This window comes from Ornithorhynchus anatinus, chromosome X1 (genome assembly GCF_004115215.2).
Source record: "Ornithorhynchus anatinus isolate Pmale09 chromosome X1, mOrnAna1.pri.v4, whole genome shotgun sequence".
NCBI classification, from domain to species: Eukaryota; Metazoa; Chordata; class Mammalia; order Monotremata; family Ornithorhynchidae; genus Ornithorhynchus; species Ornithorhynchus anatinus.
The window spans coordinates 104865778-104890037 of record NC_041749.1 but is presented as its reverse complement, the minus strand read 5'-3'; the positions used below and the strand labels follow the sequence as shown (position 1 = coordinate 104890037).

The 24260-nt window shown below is 47.9% G+C and overlaps 1 protein-coding gene and 1 long non-coding RNA gene across 5 annotated transcripts in view; one reads left to right on the top strand and one right to left on the bottom strand.

Moving 5' to 3' along the window:
* ACSBG2 (acyl-CoA synthetase bubblegum family member 2) overlaps positions 1 to 24260 on the bottom strand; it is a 40037-nt gene that overhangs the window by 2132 nt on the left and 13645 nt on the right. The window contains exons 2-15 of one of the 4 annotated variants that reach the window (XM_029050805.2): positions 23824 to 23956; positions 15356 to 15456; positions 14209 to 14438; positions 12976 to 13064; positions 11901 to 12021; positions 11540 to 11620; positions 10594 to 10743; positions 9585 to 9761; positions 8249 to 8430; positions 7907 to 8140; positions 5996 to 6213; positions 5164 to 5303; positions 3188 to 3434; positions 2635 to 2728 (exon numbers count right to left, since the gene is read on the bottom strand). In XM_029050805.2, the coding sequence (XP_028906638.1) occupies positions 2652 to 2728; positions 3188 to 3434; positions 5164 to 5303; positions 5996 to 6213; positions 7907 to 8140; positions 8249 to 8430; positions 9585 to 9761; positions 10594 to 10743; positions 11540 to 11620; positions 11901 to 12021; positions 12976 to 13064; positions 14209 to 14438; positions 15356 to 15456; positions 23824 to 23951 (2175 nt within the window). In that variant the 5' untranslated portion in view covers positions 23952 to 23956 and the 3' untranslated portion in view covers positions 2635 to 2651. Of the gene's footprint in view, positions 1 to 1150; positions 2729 to 3187; positions 3435 to 5163; positions 5304 to 5995; positions 6214 to 7906; positions 8141 to 8248; positions 8431 to 9584; positions 9762 to 10593; positions 10744 to 11539; positions 11621 to 11900; positions 12022 to 12975; positions 13065 to 14208; positions 14439 to 15355; positions 15457 to 16403; positions 16550 to 23823; positions 23957 to 24260 lie in introns of those variants that run through there. The other 3 variants (XM_029050806.2, XM_007670921.3, XM_007670922.3) reach the window with 3 other exon arrangements.
* Positions 16609 to 17274, top strand: LOC114806459. The gene is made up of 2 exons (XR_003754496.2): positions 16609 to 16870; positions 17001 to 17274. It is a non-coding gene; the product is annotated as an uncharacterized LOC114806459 (long non-coding RNA).

Here is a 24260-nt window from a genome sequence, read left to right as displayed (position 1 = left end):
GACCTCCGCTCCAAACAAAAACTCCTCACTCTAGGCTTCGAGGCTCTCCATCACCTTGCCCCTTCCTACCTCTCCTCCCTTCTCTCTTTCTACCGCCCACCCCGCACGCTCTGCTCCTCTGCCGCCCACCTCCTCGCCGTCCCTCGGTCTCGCCCATCCCGCCGTCGACCCCTGGGTCACGTCCTCCCGCGGTCCTGGAACGCCCTCCCTCCTCACCTCCGCCAAACTGATTCTCTTTCCCTCTTCAAAACCTTACTTAAAAATCACCTCCTCCAAGAGGCGTTCCCAGACTGAGCTCCTCTTCCCCCTCTACTCCCTCTGCCATCCCCCCTTTACCTCTCCGCAGCTAAAGCCTCATTTTCCCCTTTTCCCTCTGCTCCTCCACCTCTCCCTTCCCATCCCCACAGCACTGTACTCGTCCGCTCAACTGTATATATTTTCGTTACCCTATTTATTTTGTTAATGAATTGTACATCGCCTTGATTCTATTTAGTTGCCATTGTTTTTACGAGATGTTCCTCCCCTTGACGCTGTTTAGTGCCATTGTTCTTGTCTGTCCGTCTCCCCCGATTAGACTGTAAGCCCGTCAAACGGCAGGGACTGTCTCTATCTGTTGCCGACTTGTTCATCCCAAGCGCTTAGTACAGTGCTCTGCACATAGTAAGCGCTCAATAAATACTATTGAATGAATGAATGAATAGCAGGAGGAGGGAATGCCCCTGCTGGTTGGTTAACCATTCAAATGCAATGCCTCCAACAATCACAGGATCTGCCAGCACGGTGTCCACTCTTTCCCCCTCTTCACCTTTTCCTGACAGGTTCTGTTTGAGCCTGTCCTCAGACAGGCACTTCCACAACCAAGAGCAAGCAAGGAGCCCAGAGGGTTGGTCATCTTCCCAAGCTCTAAGTTCTAGTCCCAATAGCTCTGCCTTTGCCCCTTGTAGGCTCCTCTTTTCTACCATTCAACATTTTGAACAGTATAGGGGGTGGGGGGATGGGGGTGGTGCTGCTATCCCAGCAGAGGGCATGCAGAGCTAGGGGACAGAGGTGTAGGCTTGAATGTCAGGAAAATTTCCAAAGTGAGGGCAGTAGCATGTAAGTGTGGGTTAAGCACCCCCACCAGCTTGGCCTTATTCCTACCCCACCACAGTTCATGGCAGTGAGCACAAATTCTCTTTATTGACAGAATACACTACAAGCATCATTCTTTCACTTCCAGTGATCTATCCCATAATCACACAATTGTAACTGGCACAGCAATTTCTTTAGGCCCACACAACTAGTTACAAATCAGCTATATTTCACTACGCTCCTGCTCTGATTCCTCCAAGTGCCCCCATCTTCTACTGCTGTTGCTCTATGCAAGGGAGACTGTACATCCAGACTTGCAACAGAACCACAACTTCACAAATGCTTCACAACACCATTAACTCCACCTACGTTTATTCCCAATTAAGCCTGTGGCTTGCTCTACCTCTTCGGCTGCAGCATGAGTGGGAAGGGAAAGGAGAAAAGATTGGTCCACCACCTCCCGTCACCAAACCCCCAGTCAACTCCGAGTCCCATATGTTCAGGAAGTCGATGTTTCAATGTTGCGAACTTCCATGTGTTGAATGAGAGCAGATGGCTGGTGCTTCTTCAGTGGCTGCAGCCATGGGACCTGCTTGTGGTCCAGCATCTGCCTTCTCTCCACAGAACATCTCCTTGACATACAACAGGAATGAGACTGTGGCTAGGTGAAACTGCTAGTCACCCAGTAGTAGGAAGAACCATCTCCTCCTGTCAGTGAAGGAGGAGGCACAATGGCCAGGGGTAGGAGCAGCTGCAGAGCATGCAGTCTGCATGACCTTGTTGGCCCCTTCTAATCCAATTTCTTACTATTTGCAATTGCTTATGTCACTTAAGGGCAACCGAAGCCGCCCATTAAACTCCTGAAGTAACAATAGAAAAAAAAAATTCCCATTCCTTCATATCAGTTACCCAGTGAGACCCTTTTCCATCCACTCATATAAGGTTGCCCTACACTATTCCCCAGGTTGTGCTGGAGGAAAAAAATTTAAAAAAAGTTGAATCAGACATGCTTGACCATTCACCCAGTGGACCTGGTAAACCCTCTCCCCAACCCTAAACAGCAGGTAGGCTCTCCAGTATAATCAGTCTAACCTACAGCAGTCAAGTGCTTGGTCACCACTAAAAACCTGATCACACCCATGGCAAAGCTTTGGTGAAGAAGAGGTTTTGCCCATTTAAAAATCCCCTTGCTGAGTGTGATAATAAGAAATAATTATAACAAACAAAAGTATTGGAATTGCACCCCTCCTCCCTTCACTCTCCCCGGTCTAGGTAGACAGCTGTTTTACATTCAATGCAAGAAAAAAAGCTTTGGTGGAAAAATAAATTAACAGTTTCAAATGTTTCTAATGCTATCACATAGCACAACAGAAATATCTAAAGTAAGGGCTGATTTACAACATTTGTAGCACATAACCACACAGTGAACTGCCAAAGGGTCTAAATAGCAGAGCATCTAGTATTTAATCAGTGGAGCTGCATGCTGAGAACTTGGTCACAGTCCTTCATTTGATTGGAAATGTTCACTGCCTGACCTATCCAAATTCAAAGAGTAAATCTTACACTAAGAGAAACTGCACCTATTCAGAGTAGAAGCTACTGATTTGGTCTTTGTACATCTTCACCACAACTGGCCTCTTCAGTTTCATGGTTGGACCTGTTGAGAGGGGGGCGGGGGTAAAGAAAAAAAAGAATAAAATTTTAAGTCTCTCTCAAATGAGTGGGAGCAGGTCGCTGTCTTAGAAGCCTCCCACCAACCCCGGCAACCAAGGAAAGCTATACCTGATTCCTGTATCCCTTCCCATCACCCCTAAGACAGCCAGAACTCTAGGTGCACAGGATGTCCTGAGTGGCTCAGTTGTGAAACTTACTATACCCCTGTCCCTAGTCACCCTGCCAATCTTTTCACACTTAGTCCAAGCTGATGCAGAGGGAATGGAAAGGGAAAAGAGAAAAGATCGGTCAGCCAAATCCCCATCAACTCCTCCAAATCCTATATGTTCAGGAAGCCTATTTAAAAAAAAAATCCACCAAGGGCAAGCCAGAAGTGTTCAACTTCCCACTGAGCAAATTAGAATAGTACAGACCAGGCCTTGGTCTCACTGGCTCAGCTCACCTAGCTCTCCGCCGGAGACAGAAAAGTCCTTCTCCAAGATGGTCCACTTCTGAATCTTCTGGGCATTGGAGATGGCCTTTTCATTGACCGCATCAATGCCCTTCTGTATCGCTGCAAAGACCAGCTTGTCCTTGCCACCCACAATATCCGACACTTTGGTAGACTTGCTACCCAGTTTGTGACAGTACTCAACAGCTTCTGGGGTGAGCAAGTCCTCTGGCTCGCTGGTATCTGGATGGAGCTGGCACTACAGGAAAAGAGAGCCATTATTTCATTTGGCCAGAACTTGCAGGTGGAGGCCCAGCAGGTTACGGGGGGGGGACGGGACGGGACATAAATTTGATGTTTGGTCTGTTGGCCTTGGCCCTGAAGTTAGTGTTCCCCTGATTTCAGACTGGTTGACTTATGAGCCAATCCTAGGGCTCTGCCAGAAGTTTGCCTGCCACCTAGGTCCACCATCCTCTACCTGGTGGACAACAAAGTAAGCCAGCCCCTAGCTATGGGCTGTCAGCTAAAGAATGCTCAACTGAACTAGCTGGACCTAGCCTGATTCTGTTGCTATCACCCTCTAGCTCATTGTGAGCAGGGAATGTGTCTACCAACTCTGTTATATTGTACTCTCCCAAGCGCTCAACAAATATGTTGGACCCACCCCACCACTCCTCCCATTGATACATGTAGGGCCATGATTCTCCCCAGCTCAAATTCAAAACCTTAAAGTGATCTTGAGCCCGTGGACTGCTGGGGGCAAAAGAGCATTTCTAAAGCCAGCAGCTTCCTCCCCGACATTGTCTGCATTTATTCTTTCCTCTACCAGATCTGCACAAGGGACTTAGGGGTGGGACTAATCATCTGTCCAGGCTCAAAAACCTGAGGGTCTTCAACCTGGTCCTCCCTTAAGGGCTCTGCCCATTACACCTGAACTCACCGTCCACCTTGGTATGCTTCCATGAGGGAGCCTGGTTTAGCAGGAAGAGCATAGGGCTGCAAGTCAGGAGACCCAGCTTTTCATCCTAGCTCTGCCACTGTGGGACTTTGAGGCCCAGAGAGGCAAGTGATTCGCCTAGTTTCCTCACCTGTAAGATGGGGATAAGATAAAGTCTGCTTCACTCCCTACCTCCTAGTGAGAGAAGCAGCATAGCCTAGTGGAAAGAACACAGGCCTGGGAGTCAGAGGACCTGGGTAATGATCCTGACTGCACCACTTACTTGCTGTGTGATCTTGGGCAAGTCACTTCACTTCTCTGGGCCTAAGTTTCCTCAGCTGTAAAACATGAATTCAATACCTATTCTCCCTCTCCTCTAGACTATGAGCCCCATGTGGGTCAGGAACTGTATCTATCCCAGCACTTAATAAAGTGCCTAGCACATAATACTTAAATATCATAACTATTATCATGGAGAGGTTGGACAAAAGATCAGTCCCAGCAGCTCATCTATCCATAGCCCTTAACTGTTCCCAGGCACTGGCCAGGAGACTAACCTAGAAATCCCCTTCTGGAAAGAGGGTTTTCCATTGTGGGTGTCATTCACCTCTTTACTTGGGTTGTGCCTGCTGAGATCTGCTGTCTAATCTGCCCTCTTGGAAGGTCTAAAATACTGTAGCTAATCTTATGCTAGTCATGAAAGCCACAGAGAAGGAAGCATTTGTACTCTTCATCATCATCATCATCATCATCATTATGTACAGGGAAGTAGCCAGACTGTTTGGGGCCCACTCACCTGAGGTTCAGCTATGGGCCCTGGGCAGCATGTACTAACAAAATAAAGTTACGCCCAACACTTGGGAAGGAAATGCTCCCGTATTAAACACGGCTGCTCCAAAGGCATCAGTGGAGCCTCTGGAATCGCCTCTTCTAAGCTACCTTCAATTATTCACCAAGACCATTGGCCTGCTCCTCTGAGTCCCTTCGTATTGATGTTTGGAAGGGCCTGCTAGCCAGCAGGCCCCCTGGTAAGTAGTCCTGGTCAGGTTACCTTGAGTGTTAAAAGCATACTCAGGAACTTGGCCTTGTCCCCAACCAACATGGCATAACTAATAATTGGAAGATGTTCTTTGACTAAATCCTCAATTGGAACTGGAGGGACATTCTCACCCCCAGCGGTAATGATGAGCTCTGGAAGAGGAAAAAAATAAAGGGGGGGGGGAAGAGAGGGAGAGAGACTGACTGTTAGAAATCTAAAAGCCAGACCACTCTCTCCACCTTCAAAGCATTAAGGTCACATCTTCTCCAAGGGGCCTACCCTGATTAAGCCCTTTTCCCCCAGCTTGCTCTCCCTTTTGCATCATCGATGCACTTGGATCTGTGACTTTGGATATTTGTTATTCACCCTACCCCCACAGCACTTATGTACATGTCATATTATAAATTATTTACTCATATTAATGTCTCTTCCTCTCTAGACTATATGCTTGTTATGGGCAGGGAGTGTGTCTGCTAATTCTGTTGTATTATACTCTGCCAAGTGCTTAGTACAGTGCTCTGCAAGTAGTAGAGGTCATGGGTTCAAATCCCAGCTCCGCCGCTTGTCAGCTGTGTGACTGTGGGCAAGTCACTTAACTTCTCTGTGCCTCAGTTACCTCATCTGTAAAATAAGATTAAGACTGTGAGCCTCCTGTGGGACAACCTGATTACCCTGTATCTACCCCAGCGCTTAAAACAGTGCTCTGCACATAGTAAGCGCTTAACAAATACCAACATTATTATTATTAGTAAGAACTCAATAAATATTATGATGTCAAAATGAGTGCCCAGCGAATCCTCAGCCACGTCCTGGGGGAAGAAGCAGCATCTCCTCACGGCAATACCTTTAATCCTGCCAGTGATGTACAGGAATCCATTCTTGTCCAGCTTTCCCAAGTCTCCGGAGTGCAACCACCCCTCCGCGTCTAGGACCTCCTTAGTCTTGTCCTCCATGTTCAGATAGCCCATAAAGACATGTCTGCCCCAGAAGCAGACCTCTCCAGTTTCTTCTGAATCTATATTATGGAGCTTGGTCTTGCAGCCAAGCATCGATTTCCCACAGCTGGAAGAGACAGGACATTATGAACAAGTTCCGCCAGGAACCCAACCAGCCAGTCCTGCACTGGCACCCCAAGGTGGAGACAGCAGAGACATCCCCCCAGCTCGCCACGTCAGTTCGTTTCTACACCAGGCCTTGGGTACATCCAGAGGGTGGCTGAAGCAAAAAGCCTTACTCATGACAGCTTGGGGTACAGGAGGAGGGGGAAGGCCAAGGAAGAGGAGGCATGGCCAGGATGGCAGTCTTCAAGCCACTATTTTGTTTCTTCAAGTGTCCTTGGGGCCCCCTGGTTGAATCCACTAAAGATACTTGTGGTTTTTTGTTGTTTTGTTTTTAAAAGAGGAACTGAAGAGTGATCCAGTTAGAGCATCGTGGGATCTGTTAAAATGGTGGGTGTGCCATGAAGACAACACAAGAGATTAGAAGGTGAAGCCTAGATCCTTTGAGGAATGGGAAAAAATTGGGATTCTTTGGCTTGTAGGAGTCAGGAGTGACTGGAGTTTCAGAGTCAGGCAGAGTTATAAGGAGGTGGGAATGGGGCATACCTCCCTCTGCTCTACCCCCTTCCCCTCCCCACAGCCCTTGTATACATTTGTACATACGTATTGCTCTATTTTATTAATGATGTGCATTTATCTATGGTTCTATTCATCTATTTTGATGGTAGTGATGCCTGTCTACTTGTTTTGTCTGTCTCCCCCTTCTAGACTGTGAGCCCATTGTTGGGTGGGGATTGTCTCTCTCTGTTGCCAAACTGTACTTCCCAAGCACTTAGTACAGTGCTCTACACATAGTAAGCGCTCAATAAATACGATTGAATGAATGAATCAAACAGAATAAGAAAAAAGGAGTGGGCTTCTTAGTCCCACCCCTCAAGCACTTAGGTATCCATCCCATCCCCACAACGCATATACACGGTTTTGGGTTACTTCCCTTACTTGTAACTTATTTTAACGTCCATCGCCACACCCCTCTAGATTGTAAACTCCTTGAAAGGCAGGGATCTTGTCTACTAACTTGATTATACTCTCCCAAGCACTTAGTACAGTTATCTGCACAGGAGCATGCACTCAATTCCACTGAGTGGTTTAAATGCTGAAACAGCTTCCATAACTTCAGTCCTTGGAGTTTAAGACTGGGAGAGAAGCCCATTTTCCACTGTGAGGAGGGTTTTGTGGTTGTGACCCCCTCCATTCACCCTCTCTTCTTTTCCTCCCTCACCTTCTCATCTAAAACAAGGGGGAGCTGGAGGAAGCCACTGGGCCCAACAGTTATAAAACTTCAATTTCCAAATGCTGACCTGCTACTTACTGATGCTCACTCCCGTCCAACCCTTAAAATTCGTTAATCCTGAGGGAAGAGTGAATTAATCCAATAATGGCCTAGTGCTTCTCTGACTTTAGAAGTCTTGACCACCCAAGCAGGAGGAGATTGGGTAAAGGGAATTCAAATCCCATTTTAAAAGCCCTTTCCCTAGCACACTAGTTAAAGAGCCACTTTCCAACAAACACTTGCTCAGCTCAGGGGTTGAAGGGTCTAAGTAAAAAAGGTAGGTGAAGTAGTTTTTTCCCCCCCACCTCCTAACAACCCTAGGTCACAGGCCCGCCCCACACCCCCTCCCAAGCCATCACCTCCAGTTTGTCTAAAGGGAGGATGATTGCCTAGGAAACTGTCAGCAGGAGGGTACTGCAGATACCTCATAATCTTAAGGGAAGTTGGCCTGGAGACGGAATGTGGTCCGGTACTCTCACTCATGCCATACAGCTCACAGACGGGAATGTTAAGACTCAAGAAGAATTCGATAGTCTCTTTAGTCATGGGAGCAGCACCACTGAAACACAGGCGGCAGCGGTCCAGGCCCAGAGCCTTCTTCACTTTCTTAAACACCAAGTGCTTTGCCAGACGGAAGTTCACAGGAATGTCAGTACACCTTTAAAGATAGGAAGCACGGCCAAGTAAACGGCAAGCCCTTTTTCTGGGACGAGCCCAAGACAGAAGTACCTGGAAGACAGGAAGTCCCCTTCCCCTCCAAACTCACCCATTCATCCGTTTTAGGTTTGTTTGCAAGCCAACTTCCTTCGCCCATACAGCCACTTTCCTTTTAAGGGCAGAGGATTTGGCACCAGTAGCCTTCATCTTCTCTTCCATCTTTTCCCAGACACGAGGGACCCCCAAGAAACACGTAGGTCTCACTTCCCGTAGCGTCTCCACTAGTGAGCCCTGAACCAGACAGGACGGAATTAAAAGTTGGCTCCTAAGGGGCGGTAACTTGAGTTTAGTGGCTGTCTGGCAGCTAGGAGCCGCAGAAAGGTCAGGGCCGGGAGAACGTAGTTCTCCAGGAGTTTAAGAACCATTCGGAAACCCCCTGGTCCTCAACAACTGTGTGACTTGGAGGTGAACGGACTGGCTAAAGTCAAGCTGGTGAGCCACACCTTTGAGAGGGACACCCTGGATAAGTCTGCCGGGGCCTGCAGGTGCCACTTCAGATTTTGCCAATTTAGGGGCCCAGTTACTCGCTCACCATCACTGGGAGGAGGAATCTGATCCATTCTAAAGAAGGGCTTACTAGATTCAGAGCTCCACTAAAAAGCCAAGAGCTTAAGAATTCTGGTAAGTAGAGCCTCCCCTACCTCCTGAGTCACTGACTTTTGCAGAGGTTAAGAAACTATGCACCTGAAGTGACCATATCGACTTGGAGACTGCACAAGGCAGTTTTGCAGGTTTAGTCCCTATAGGCTTATAAGTTTTCACCTTTCCACACATACTCGGGTGGCCACTACATTTCAGCTTCAGAGAAGCAGTGTGGCTCGGTGGAAAGAGCCCAAGCTTGGGAGTCAGAGGTCATGGGTTCTAATGCCGGCTCTGCCACTTGTCAGCTGTGTGACTTTGGGCAAATCACTTCACTTCTCTGTGCCTCAGTTCCCTCATCTGTAAAATGGGGATTAAGACTGTGAGCCCCACATAGGACAACCTGATTACCTTGTATCCCCCCCAGTGCTTAGAACAGTGCTTGGCACATAGTAAGCACTTAAATACCATCAATATTATTATTTCACCTTCTACTTCAGCTCTGCCACTGTGTGTATACATATGTGTGTGTGTGTGTGTGTGCGCGTACACACACACACACACACACACGAGAAAGAAGATTGCTCACTATGGGCAGGGAACAGGTCTACCAACTCTGTTATAGTGTACTCTCCTAAGCACTTTATAATGCTCTGCATATACCAAGTGCTCAATAAATACGATTAACTGCCTGCTGCCAAATCTGGGTAGAGTTCATCCACTTCTTTTCACCTTGGCTTGTGGTTTTCACTTGGTCAACAACTGTTAGCTATCACAGTAACTCAGGGACCAAGGTGCAGCTTTACCTTCAGGGCATCCGGCTGGGCAAAGTAGGTGGAGGCTCCAACTTTCATCGGTAACCAGACATCCATCATCTGTGCTGCTACATGGCTGAGGGGGAGAAAGCTCACCACGACCTCTTGGTTATCTGGGGGGTGACCCAGTTGAAAATCTTGGGTGGCTGCCATCGAGGTCCAGGTGATCTAAAATAAACCATTTCCCATAGGTATCTGTCTTGTAGACACAAGATCCGTCACCAGGCCAAAGAAGAGTTGCCTAGCTAGAAGATTCTGGGAAAGAAGAGGGCACTGTGCAACGGGAAACCCCCAGTGGCTTCAGAAAGGGGGCTACCTTCAGCCCACCAGCGCCAATATGGTGTATATTCTAACAAGTCTCTTTCCCAAGCAAGTGAGAGAAGCAACTCCACCCCAGTCTAAACAAAGACTGCCCAGGATCTGCCACCTGAGCTCAGGTGACAAAGGTGGAGAAGTCGGTCAACTTGAATCTACTGATCCCCCAACCCCACTTGGAACTTAGAGATGAGACTCAAATGCCCAGGTTTCAGGATAGACAGATCGTCACAGGGCCAAATCCCAAGCATTTAAGTCAACCCGGGGACACCTCCAACAAGGCCAGGTTTTAGAGATCTGTGTGGAAGCCAGGACTTGAGAAACCGATGAGAGAATTTGGTCGTTAGCCCCAACGCTTCTGTTCCGGTTTGCTGCCTTCTCCACAAACAGAAAAGATGATCCAGCTTCCACACCCAGATGCTGCCACCTCCAATGGGCCAACTTCGACCTCCCAGAAGACATTAAGCAGCCTTAGGACCACGCTGCTCCCTTCTGTGGCTAAATTGGACCCGCCACTCTTCCATTCATGGCAGAACGTGGCTATAGGTCCTCCAGTGGTAGTTGTCGCCTGGGTGTGTGCAGCAAGCCTGCCCCCCACCCCAGTTTCTATTCAGAACCTGCCAGGTTCCACCGAGTCAAGACCCCAGGAAGACACAGTGAGCTATGGTGTACCGCCAATACTTACATTGTCTTGGCTCAGCATGACTCCCTTTGGCTGCCCTGTGGTTCCCGAAGTGTAGATCAACATGCAGCACTGAGTAGGCTTCTGGCTCTCAATGATTTGGTCAAGCAGGGAGTCTGGGACTTCGTTGGCAAGAGCGAGAAACTCAGCCCACTATTGAGAAGAGAGGAGTTGGCATAGGTGTGGGTGGGACAGGATGGAGAATTACCGGCTTAGCCACCTACGTTTTCCCCTTTTGGGTCTCGGGACCTCTAAGCGGTCACCGTTGTCCTATTTTGGGGACTCAAATGAATCCACCAGTTTAATGAAAAGGGACCTTAGGCAAGTCACTTAACTGCTGATTGCCTCGGTTCCCCCATCCGCAAGATGACGATGATAAAATACTGGTTCATCCTCCCCTTCTGGACAGTGAGCCCCCTATGGGGCCGAGACCGGGCCCGATGTGAGTATCTTGCATTGACCCTGGCACTTGACACGAAAGTGGACGCTCTCAATAAATGCCATCATTACTTGCCAACAGTCACTTTCTTCAACAATTAAAACTACCTTAACTGACTTAGATGACCCCCATCCCAACTGGTTTCAAAAGTTCTCCTGTGTGACCCTTCCTGTCACTGGGGCACAGACATGCCTCTGAGTGTTACGATGGCTTACACGGGGATCCAGCTGATAACTCATGGGTCAGTGGAAAGAGCCCGGGCTTGGGAGTCAGAGGTCATGGGTTCTAATCCCGTCTCCACTGCCTGTCAGCTGTGTGACCTTGGGCAAGTCACTTCACTTCTCTGGACCTCAGTTACCTCATCTGGAAAATGGGGATGAAGACTGTGAGCCCTACATGGGACAACCTGATTACCTTGCATCTACCCCAGCAGTTAGAACAGTGCTTGACACATAGTAAGCGCTTAAATATTATTAACTGGAGCTCCTCGCCACTCCCCCCAATACTTACAGAATACAAATTTGGTCTCTTCTGTTTGACCTCTTCTTGGTACTGGACAATGGCTTTCAAGTGCTTCAACTTGCTCTGAACCTACAAAAAGAACCCCCCCCCACACACATCAAATGTCCAATCACCATTCCAACCCTGAAGAAGCCAGAGCAGTTGGGTATGCGAAAGCAAAATAAAGATCTGGAACATTATTCCCACCCAGGCAAGAAAGGATGTTCTTGATCAACAAATCCCCAACACACTGATAGGGAATGCATGGTGGAGCATCCCTTCAGGGAGCACTCGGTCAGGCTCCCTTCCAGGATGTCTGAGCCTTTGCAAGCTTCCCGGCTAGGCCGGGGGTGGGGCCCGCAGAACTTACCTCCAGGATTTTTTGAAGCTGCTTGTCGTTTTCCACAACCAGAATGTTGGCCTCGGAGTGTTCCGCAACATAATGACAGGCTTCGGCAGAGTTGGTCGTATAGATGCCGACAGCCAGGCCTCTGTGAACAAAGCCCAGAAAGAGCCAGTGCTAGGACAAGCTGCACACAAGAGATTTCCCTCCCAGAAACACACTCCTTGGGGTAGGAAATTAGGGTTGAGCCTCAAACACTGGCCTGGAGAACAGTATTCCTTCCTTTAACAGTCTGCGTAGATCGGTGGAAGGTGCGGGGGGAAGAGAGGCATTCTCTAACTGGGAGAGAAGTGGCAGGTAACTTCAAAGCCACCTTTTCCAGGTTATCTCGGGTACCTGCTAGCTCAGAGCCTTTCCACAGTAGTATTTACACCCAACAAAAGTGTCATTCAAATCGCCGCGACAGACATTCAGAGGGTACCATGAATGTCAAATCAGCATTGTGTTACCCAGCTGACATCAAGAGAAGCAGTGTGATCTACTGGAAAGAGCATGGGACTGGGAGTCAGAGAACCCTGGGTTCTAATCCTGGCTCCACCACTTGTCAGCTGTGTGACCTCAGGCAAGTAACTTCACTTCTCTGTGCCTCAATTACCTCAACTGTCAAATGGGGATTAAGACTATGAGCACCATATGGGACAGGGGTTACATCCAACCTGTTTATCTTATACCTATCTCAGCACTTAGTACAGTGCCTGGCACATAATAAGTGCTTAAATATTAGAAAAAGGGTTCTGGTCTCCCAAAAGACCCCATCGGGATCCTCAGATCCCATGGCAGCTTGTGGGTGCCACAGGTGGAAGTTGGAGGGAATTTGGGCCAGGCTTTCAACCAGAGGAGGGGAGACAGAAGAAGGGAAAGGACACAATCAGAAAGCCCAAGACCTTCACTCAAGCTCCCTGGATTCTCAGGGAGGCCCAAAACTCTCCCGCTCTTGACTCCTGACTTGTATACTTTTAATGCAAAAATGACCATCGCTTGTATACCTATATACTAAAGTTAGATGACATGCCGGCGGTGTGCCAATAAGGTAGTTTCTTACCCTGCCAAAATGGCTCCAACATCAGCAATAAGCCATTCGGCTGAATTAAATCCCAGGATTCCAACACCACGAAAGCGCTCCAATCCCAACTGAAAAAGGAAGAGACAATATTTCCACTCCTAGTTTTTTTGCATTGTCACTGGAATACCCAAGAAAAGGTTCTATTCTTATCACAATGACTGCAGAGGGCAGAGATCCCCTACTTCCCACCACACATGGAAAAAATCGGTGTGATCATGGGAGGATGCTGTCCCTGCCTGGGGCTTGGGTACCACCACGTCATCATCCATTTGGTATGTGGGAAAAAACCATCAGCTACAGGGTTATTTTGTGCCACACAGTAGCTGCTGTTGGTAGTGGGCAGGGGTTTTAGGGAGCTTTGTAATACAGTAGCCCTTCAAAGTCAAAGATGGTGCTACTGATGGTGGGACAACTTTCAGATCCAGGAATGCCATACCACATCCTGAAACAGAGTCTGTGCACCGCAAGACGAGAGACATGAATAAAACACAAGGGAAGGCTCAGAAGTACTATGGTTCTCAGAGCCATATCCCAATAGGCTGTTGGCCACAACTAAGTAGATTAGACTTGACTGAGCCTCCTGAAGCTACAACTCAAATATGTACAGTTCTGCTATGCTGTTTGGCAGAGTTCCATGAGCTGCAGCTAAAGTTGCACCTGAGCCATCCAACAAATGATTGGCAACCCAAAGACACACACACACATATACACAGTATTCCAGCAGAATAAGGATTACCTGTACAATGGAAAAAATTTACTTCCTGGCTCATGCAAAGGGGAAAAAAAAAAAAAAAGCACATCCATTGGAATATTGATAGTTATATTATCCCCAGACTTTAAAAAAAAAAAAACACAAAAAACCTTTTTTAATCACACTTGAATAAGCAGGCTCAGAGGCACTTTTGCTGCACCCAAGGTCCTATGGAGACCTGATGAAGCCCCACCAGCAAGAGAGACACTGAGCAAATATAACGTTCTCCAGGATTTCACAACAGTGGGAAGTAAACAGAAAAATCCCAAAGGCTCCAACGCACCTCCTTTGCCCCTTAAAGGTTCTTAAGAGAAAAGCAGGAGAAGTTAGAGAGGTGCCATCACATTTTGCCTTTTCAATCTCTGGCTCAATCAATCTTAAAACCAGGGCTCGAAGGAACCTGGGAAGTTTCACTTCACCTTGAGACACTCAGTCTGCGATCAACTTGAGACGCAAGGTACCTTAAGGAAGGCTCTGGCAGCCTTCCGGCATTCCACGTAGTATTGCTTGTAAGTTAACTTGTGCCAACTATCTCCCTTCTTCGACCCGAGAGCTATGTAGTCGCCATATCTCCTGACAGATTCTTCAAACATTTCATGAACAGTCATTGGAGGCACATTAGCAATCCCACACTCCTCCAGCCGCAGGGAGACTTCTTCGTGGCGTCGAGAGGTCCAGAGACCCGGAACAGCTGTCAATGTAATTACCAAAGGTTTGAACTGATGACTGCCTAGCCCAAGGCACCTCAAGTCAGAAGGCAAAGAAGGAAGCTTGTGTTTAAAGAACAAGACGGTGGAGTAAATTCCAGCAAGTGGCATTCCAAAAAGCCTCACTTGCCTGCTTCTCTTGTTGCCCTCACTACCAGCTTCATACACTTGACTTTGAATTAAAAACAAAACCAAAAAACCACCACCACAAAAAAACCCAAAAAAACCCAACCAACCACAGTTGCCGATTGTGATCTCTGGAGATTTAGTAGCTTATTTTCCTCAGTTCTCTAGAGCTCTGGGTGGGCTGGACTCCACCTGCAAGACCCAAAACTTGGGCCTGGGTGCAATCAGAACCAAGCCCTACCTGGCTGCTCAGACAGCCTGGGCCCATTATGGGTGAGGGGCTGTGGCAGTGCTGAATCATTAAGTGAGTCTGGCCAAATCATAAGTCCCCTCCAACAGGGCACCAGCATATAAGATGGCCTTGCAGCAGCCTGCACAGGTCCACGGCACCCCCAAAACATGCATTTTGGGGGCCACTTCCAGTTCAGCAGAACCCCCAGCAAAGAGTCACGGGTCATAGAGCTAATTCGGCAAGCTCCAAAGACTCAATGCAGCGCTGGGCATCATTTGCTGGTAGACTACAGCAGACAGTCCCGGCCAGAATGCTGAGGGAGCCCACCCACACAATGCTCAGTGATGTCAGGGTGGGAGGTACTCTCAAACAGGAACCTCACCACCACGCAGGACAAGTCAGCCTGGGACCATCCCTGTCACCTCACACACATACACACACATCTACTGGCAAGAATTGAGGAGGAAGTGTATATGTCCACTCAAATTCTAGACAGGTCGGGCAATCCTGAGCTAAAGCTTTACAGAAGTTGAAAGACTCTACCTTTCCCTTTACTCATTTTTAGTTGAGATGGTTCCTCCTGAGTTTCCTTTTCTTGATTCCGCTCAGAGTCTTCAGGAGTTTGGATGGCGTTCTCCACCCAACTGTAAAGCAAAGAATATAGCTGAGGACAGTGGACAGGTCCAGGATGATCCACGGGACTGGCCTTCTGATGAAGTTTAGGGCCTAGTTCTCACAAACCTCCAGTTTTCAAAGAGACTTACTAATGCAGGGTGGTTGGCTTCAGGGACTGCATCAGAGCAATCATCTACACATTCCCCTAGAAGTTTGCAAAAAGTCTATGTTCATTGGTTGGGGGGCCGGAGGGGAGGGAGGGGGTGTCCTGTGCACAGCAGACACAGAACACATAGCTCCCCCACCCCCAGAGAAAGCCTCAGACCCTGTCAACTGACTGGACACAAGAGGCTTGAGTGTAGCCATTTAGAAGACTCATACATTAAAATGGGATGAGCATAAATAATTACACCTGGAAGTTGAGAGAATGGGAAGGAAGGGGGTACTGTCCAAGCTCAGCCCAAACCAGACGGCGATTAGCCAGATGCCAGCCTAGCGGATGAGTCCCACAAGTTAACCTGAGCCGAAGAGGAGTTTGAGCCACACCAGGCCCTCGGAGGAGATCGGAAAGGTCAAAGCTCAACTTGGGCACTTGTCCTAAGGGACCCTGTCTGGAGGAGAAAGGGGAAAAAAAAAAAAGGTGCCAGCAAGTGATAGCACCACACATCCACAAGATGCAGTTCACTGTACCATTCCACATTTGACACCACAGTTTATGCCTGGGTGTGAGACAATTTCGGAAAGACAAAGAAAATGCAGGCAGAGGGCCAAAACTGAAATTGAAGTGGCACTGCTCAGTCTCCTTCCAGCACAAACACTACACTCCTTCAAGCCAAAGATGCTCAGTCTCAATTTCCCCACCTGGAAAGAGGGACAAATACAGGGGGAGAAGAGAAAAGTGTTGAGACCATTACCTCTTTCCTTCCCTCCCCTCTCCCTCCACCCCCTGCCAGAATATTCAGAGGATTCTCATTACCAGTCATTCCCTGAAGTGTGTTACCGGGTTTATCAGTGGTCAAGATATTCTTCAAGGGTAAATGCTTAAGCCTCCATCCAGGAGCTGCTGTCCTTCTTGGCTCTGGTGACCACTAGAGCTCGGTTGGCACTGTGGTGACAAGTTGGCTCAAGACAGCCTTCCAGAACTTTCCTGCCTAGCAGCAACTGTGAGATCATCATGACACCACATTGAGTAAGCACCTCCTGCACTGGGCTACAGTAAGAGCAGCTTACTGGCACCATGACCACCTGTAATCTCTGGGAAATAAGGCCTCGGGATCCCTAAAATGATTCTAGACAAATCACTGTCAACTGAATTTTTAATGCTCTCAGGGAAGAAGGCCCTGAGATTTTCTCCCCATTCTCCTCCCTGAGCAAGTCCCCAGGACACCAAATGGGTTCTTATTCAGAGTTAAAGTACCACTCTGTGTCAAATCGCACACTAATGTAAGCCCCTTTCCACCTGGTCAATCTTCTGAGGTGAACTTGTCACCATCATCCTCACAGAAGCCAGACTTGAAGACAGCAGTTAAGTCTCCTCAGCTCCCAATTCTCTTAAACTTTATTCCATCTTTAGGCACGCTCCAGTTTCGCCATCCTGCCTTCCCCCCTCTCTTTTAAGAGGATGGTGACCACCACTAATATGGGCCAGACTGAAGTACTGCAGAAGAAATGAAAACTTCTTTGAGCCTTGAAGACCAGCTCAGACAAGCTTCTACTTTCACCGGAAGGTGCTGTGGCTCCTGCCTTTTCCAAGGAGGAAGGAACACTGTTGTTATCAGAGCATCAAGTTCTCCATTATGGTATAATTATTCAATAATCTTGAAAGTCTCCGACAGTAATCTCTGGAACAATTAGAGTTCAAAGCAAATATTTCCTTCAGGGCCCTAACAGGTATGGTGTCTGGCAAAGGAGTCATGTGATCAAGGCCCAGAGACCTGGCAACCTGAAACTTCCAGGTCCACAGGTTCTTTAGGCAAGAAGGTAGGTGCCACTCACTGGAAAGGCAGCACCTAAACTAGGGGAGAGGAAAGGCCAGACCAGGCAGGCCCTGAATCTTAGGTGTAACTAAGTTAGCTGGAGGGACTCACAACAATGAATAGTATTTCCTGAGCACCTACTGGGCAGAAAGCACTGTACTAAGTACAACTGAGTCAAACACATGATCCTTGCCCTCAAGCTTACAATCTAGAGGGAGGAGACAGACATACACCAGCAATTTACAGAGAATCCAAAGAGTAGTACAACTGCCATTAGCAGGAGAATGGAAGGATAAAGAGATAAGCGTAAACTACTGCAAGTCAAGAACACCTGCCCATAGCACTAATACATAAATGTAAGTGCTAAGTGGGTTATTTGATGTAATCTGAGAAGGGGCTTAATGGGGAATGCCTCCTGGAAGAGGTGGGTTCTTTATCCCTCCCTATTATCCTGTTCCAGCACCACCCCTCATCCCCTCCCCACTGCACCAGCTCCTTTCCATCCAACCCCTCTCCATCCCTCCACCAAGTGTGGCCTGTGGAACCCCCACTCCTTTACGGGAAAGCTTCCCTTCATCCTTGACCTGTTCCTAACCCAGTCACTGCTCCTCCTCCCTATCACTGAAACCTGGTTCTCTCCACCACTCCCTCTAGAGGGGGCCTCATTTCCCCCCACTCCCCAAGACTCACTGGGAAAGGGGAGGAGTGAGCTTCCTTCTTGCCCCCCAGTGCTGCTTTTGCACCATTCCACCTCCCCCATCCCTCTCATTCCCTTCTTTTGAATCCCATATCATCCACCTCTATCACCCATTTCAATTACTAGTCATGGTTATCTACCACTCCTCTCAGACCCCACCTCCAAAGTTTTTCATCCCTTTCCTCTATCTCTACATTGATCCTTGGGAATGGCAATATCCACGTGGATGTTCCTGATGTCTCTTCCACTGCCTACTTAAACTTCACTGACCTCCTGCTCCACTCTACCCATTCATCAACTTGGACATACACTCCATCTCATCATCTCTGGTAACCATAAAATCTCTATCCTTACCAACTCTGAAATCCCTCTGACCACAACCTCCTCTTTTGCCGTCTTTCCCACACCCCCTCCCCCACCAATCTGTCCTGTTCCCTGACAGAGACCTCCAATTTTTTGACCCCAATTTTCTCATCATGTCCCATTTAGTCTCCATACCCCAACTACCTTCCCTTGATGATCAAATTGACACCCTCAATACCACCCTCTCTACTGAACTCAACTCACTCGCTCCCCATCCCTTCGCCAATCTCATACCACTCACCTATAGCCCTGCATTACTTCTACAGTGTGCTTCCTTCACTCTTGTACATCAGCCACAGAGCACTGCTGATGGAAATCCAGGTTTCAGGCCAACCTTGTCCATCTCAAACTCATGCTTGCCTGTTTATGTTCTCTCCTCCATCTATATTATTTCTCCATCCTTATTGACCCCCAACTCACCAGTTGTTTCAGATACTTAACTTCCTCTTCGAACTCCCTGTCACCTTGCATCTCTTATATGCCCCTAATGACCTGGCCACATACTTTGAGAAAACTGAAACCATTAGGCAAGATCTCCCTAAAGTCTCCCCTACTTCTCTCCAGTCCCTCCCTCCTCCTGGCCCCCTCCTTTGACTCTCCCATCTTTCCCAGCAGTACTTCAAGAGGCGATCTCCTGCCTCTTCGAAATCCACCCCCCTCCGCCTGCATCTCCAACCTCATTAAAACATTCGGCCCCTCCCTGACCATCTTCAAAAGTTCACTCTCCAATGGCTTTTTCAACCATTGCTTTCAACCATGCTTGTGTATTCCCTATCCTAAAAAACCTTCCCTTGACCTCAAAACTTCCTTCAATTATCACCCCACCTCCCTCCTACCACTCCTCTCCAAACACCTTGAGCAAGTTGCCTACACCCACTGCTGCCTTCACTTCCTCTCCTCTAATTCTTTCCTTGACCCTCTCCAATCTGGCTTCCATCTTCTTCACTCCACTGAAAACCACCCTCAAAAGGTTGTTAATAATCTCCTTCTAGCCAAATCTAATGGCCTCTACTCCATCCTAATCCTCCTCAACCTCAGCTGCCTTTGACACTGTCGACCACCCTCTTCTCCTAGAAACATTATCCATCCTTGACTTCACTGACACTTTCCTCTCCTGGTTCTCCTCCTATCTCTCTAATCACTCATTCTCGTCTCTTTCACAGGCTCCTCCTCTGCCTCCCACACCTCAACTGTGGGAGTCACTCAAGGCTCAGTTCTGGGGTCCCATCTATTTCTCCATCCAGAACCACACTCCCTCAGAGAACTCATTCACTCCCATGGGTTCAGCTACCATCTCTATGTGGGTGATTCCCAGATCTACATCTCCAGCCCTGATCTCTCTCCTGCTCTGCAATTTTGCATTTCTTCCCACCTTCAGGACATCTCTATTTGGATGTTCCACTGATAAACTTTGCACGTCCAAAGTGGAACTCCATCTTCCCACCCAAACCCTGCCTTCCCCCCAACTTTCCCACCACTGTCAACAGCACCACCATCCTCCCTGTCTCAAGCCCAGACCCTTAGCATTATCCTCGACTCTTTTCTTTCATTCACAACCCACATGTTCAATCTGTCACTAAATTTTGCCAGTTCAACCTTCACAATATCACTAAAATCCACCCTTTTCTCTCCATCAGAACTGTTACCAAGTTAATGCAAGTAATTATCTTATCCCACCTTGAGCAAGACTGATGCAATAATCAACTCCCTGCCTCCTCTCTCCCCCCACTCCAGTCCCTACTTCACTCTGCTGCCTAAGTCACTTTTCTACAAAAGCATTCAGTCCATGCTTCCCCACTTCTCAAGGACTTCCAGTGGTTGCCCATCCACCTCCATCTCAAAGAGAAACTCCTTACCATCGGCTTTAAAGCACTCAGTCACCTTGTTCCCTCCTACCTTACCTCCATTTTCCTACTACAACCCAGTCCACACACTTGGCTCGTTTAATACCAGCCTACTCAAGCTCATCTCTCTCACCGCCGACCCCTCGCCCACACCCTGCAACTCCCTCTCTTCATACCTGACATTTTCCCCACTTGCACATGCTTATTAAAAAGCACATTTTCTCAAGAGGCCTTTCCCAACTAAGCTCTCATTCCTCTTCTCCCACTTCCTTCTGTCGCCCTTGCATTTGCACCCTTCAGTCAACCCTCCCTCAGCACTTATGTACACATCAATAATTTACAATCAATCGAATTTCTTGAATACTCACTGTGTGCAGAACACTGCATTAAATGCTTGCGAGACTATAATATAACAGAGTTGGTAGACACGTTCCCTGCCCACAACCAGCTTATGGTCTAGAGGAGGAGACCAATAGTAATATAAATTGGATTTGTACATAAGTGCCGTGGAGCTGAAGGAGGGGTGAATAAAGGGTGTGAATACAAGTGCAACACAGAAGAGAGTGAGAGAAGAGGAAATGAGGGCCTAGTCAGGAAAGGCTTCTTAGAGATGTGCCTTCAAGTAGGAGCTTCTTTCTCCCTCTGCCTTCGCCAGGGGCTGGGGGAGCTGGGTTCTGGGGCAGTGGTAGAAGCAGGAACAAAGCAGGCTGACCTAGCAGAAGACTCGTGCCTGCTGTATGTCCTTGGCCAAGTCACTTCACTTCTCTGTGCCTGTTTCCTCAACTGTAAACTGGGAATTCAATTCCCGTTGTTCGTCCTACTTAGACTGCGAGCCCTATATGGGACAGGGACTGTGTTTGACGTGATTAACTTAATAATGTTGGTATTTGTTAAGCGCTTACTATGTGCAGAGCACTGTTCTAAGCACTGGGGTAGACACAGGGGAATCAGGTTGTCCCACTTGGGGCTCACAGTCTTAATCCCCATTTTACAGATGAGGTAACTGAGGCACAGAGAAGTTAAGTGACTTGCCCACAGTCACACAGCTGACAAGTGGCAGAGCTGGGATTTGAACTCATGACCCCTGACTCCAAAGCCCGTGCTCTTTCCACTGAGCCACGCTACTTCTCGATTAACTTGTATCTACCCCAGCGCTTATAACAGTGTTTGACACACAATGAGCATTTAACAAGCACCATAATCATCAATAAGGCTTTGAAGATTCAGAGTGATCATCTGTCGGCTATGACGAGGGAGGGTTGTTACAGGCCAGAGAGAGGGTGTGGATGAGGTCGGCAGCTAGATAGAGGCACAGTGAGGAGGTTGGCATTAAAGGAGCAAAGTGTGCATGGTGACTGGGTTGTAGTAGCAAATCGGTGAGATATGGTAGGAGGGGGCAAGGTGACTGAGTGCTTTAAAGCCGATGGTAAGGAGTTTCTGCTTGATGCCAAGGTGGATGGACAACCACAGGAGGTTCTTGAGAAGCAACATGGCATAGAGAAAAAAGCACGGGCCTGGGAATCAGAGGACCTGGGTTTTAATCCCAGCTCTGCCACTAGTCTGCTGTGTGACCTTGGGCAAGTCACATGACTTCTCTATGTCTCAGTTCCCCTCATCTGCAAAATGGGGATTCAATAGAGAAGCAGCGTACCTCAGTGGAAAAAGCACGGGCTTGGGAGTCAGAGGTCATGGGTTTGAATCCCAGCTCTGCCACTTGTCAGCTGTGTGACTGTGGGCAAGTCGCTTCACTTCTCTGTGCCTCAGTTACCTCATCTGTCAATGGGGATTAAGACTGTGAGCCTCATGTGGGACAACCTGATTACCCTGTATCTACCCCAGCGCTTAGAACAGTGCTCTGCACATAGTAAGCGCTTAAATACCAACATTATTAATACCTGTCCCTCTTCCTACTTAGACTGTGAGCTTCAAATAGGACCTGATTATCTTGTATCTACCCCAGTGCTTAGTACAATGCTTGGCACAGAGTAAGTGCCGAAAACCACAACTATTGAGGAGTAGGGACACACGGACCAGACGTTTTTGTAGAAAAATGATCCTGGCAGCAATATAAAGTATGGACTGGAGTGGGGAAAGACAGGAAAAGGGAGGTCAGCAAAGAGGCTGATGCAGTAATCAAGGTAGGATAAGGTGTTTGAAATAACATGGAAGCAGTTTGAATGGAGAGGAAAGGGTGAATTTTAGTGATGTCATGAAGACTGAACTGACGGCATTTAATGACATTGAATATGTGGGTTGAAGGACAGAATTAATGTCTGACTCCCCTTCTGGACTGTAAGCTCGTTGTGGTCAGGGAACATGTCTACCAACTCGGTTATATTGTACTCTCCCAACTGCTTAGTACAGTGCTCTGCACACAGTAAGTGCTCAGAGAAGCAGCGTGGCTCAGTGGAAAGAGCACGGGCTTGGGAGTCAGAGGTCATGAGTTTGAATCCCAGCTCTGCCACTTGTCAGCTGTGTGACTGTGGGCAAGTCGCTTCACTTCTCTGTGCCTCAGTTACCTCATCTGTCAATGGGGATTAACTGTGAGCCTCACGTGGGACAACCTGATTACCCTGTATCTACCCCAGCGCTTAGAACAGTGCTTTGCACATAGTAAGCGCTTAACAAATACCAAATTATAAAATTAAAAAAATACAATTGATTGATTAGTTTTGATGGGGAAATGTGCTATGGTCAGTTAGTTGGATTTGAAGGAGGTGGGAGTTCCAAGCAGGAGGAACAGATGGAGATTGGGGGTGAGGAGGAAGAGGAAGAAAAGGGTAACCCTTGAAGAATTATGCACACAGGACCCTAGCACCAAAGTTTTGGAGGAGGAAAACAACCCAAAAAGAAACCTAATACCTTCAAGACCTGCAACCCCTTCCTTTCCTCTAGACAAAACCCAAAGCTTCTCAGATGTTCCAGAGACTCAATAGCACACATGGCTCAAGTGTGTAGGACCCATGTAACATGATAAACAGCATCCACATCCCAATCTGCAGGACTTCATGAATTCCTTTCTGTACATCTGTGTAAACAGTCAATTTAGTCCCTTGGCGTACACAGTGGAGACTAATTAGCTGCGTGTGTTACAGTCAATGTACTACAGTAACCTCTTTGTCTCTGCTCCCTCTGGACACTAGTCCCAGGTTGCAGATTTGCTCAGCAAGCATGGTGGGTGATGATCAGCAAAGCCCTCCCAGATATCTGGAATTGACCAGGATTCTCCCCTTAAGATGTGGCAGAAGGGCCAGGGAGAACTAAATCAAGGAGTGGTGGGAGCACTGGGAAGAGATCTGACCTGTAGCTCCCTTCCCCTCATTTGCTGGGGGCACACCAGATCCTTAGCCTTGTTCTCTTCATGCCAAAAAGGTGGTGAGTAGAGGTCTCCTAGGCAACAAGATAGCTAGACTTTGACTTAACACTCCTCTCGGAATTAAGAGAAATGGGCAGCTGCCCACAAGTCATTAAGAGTGCAGCTTCCAGAGCTATGGGAAAAAAAAAATGAAGACAAACCTAGAGCAGGATCCCACTTGCACTTCATCCAAGGAGACATCACTGGTCAAAGTAGTATAGGATTTCAGATACACCTGAGGAGTGTTACAGTCTGCAACCCCAGCAGACACATCTGGTTCAGTCAGCATGATTCCTATGGGAAAAAAAAAAGTTAGCAAGTTATTTTTTTTAATGGTATCTGTTAGTGCTTACTCTGTGTCAAGCACTGTTCTAAGCACTGAGGTAGATACAAAATCATCAGGTTGGACACAGTCCCTGTCCCACATATAATACCCATCCTACATATAATCCCCATTTTACAGATGAGGTAGCAGGCACAGAGAAGTGACTTGCCCAAGGTCACACAGCAGACAAGTAGTGGAGGAGGGATTAGAACCATGGTCCTTTTGACTCCCAGGACTGTACTCTATCCACTAGGTCACTCTGCTTCTTAATGA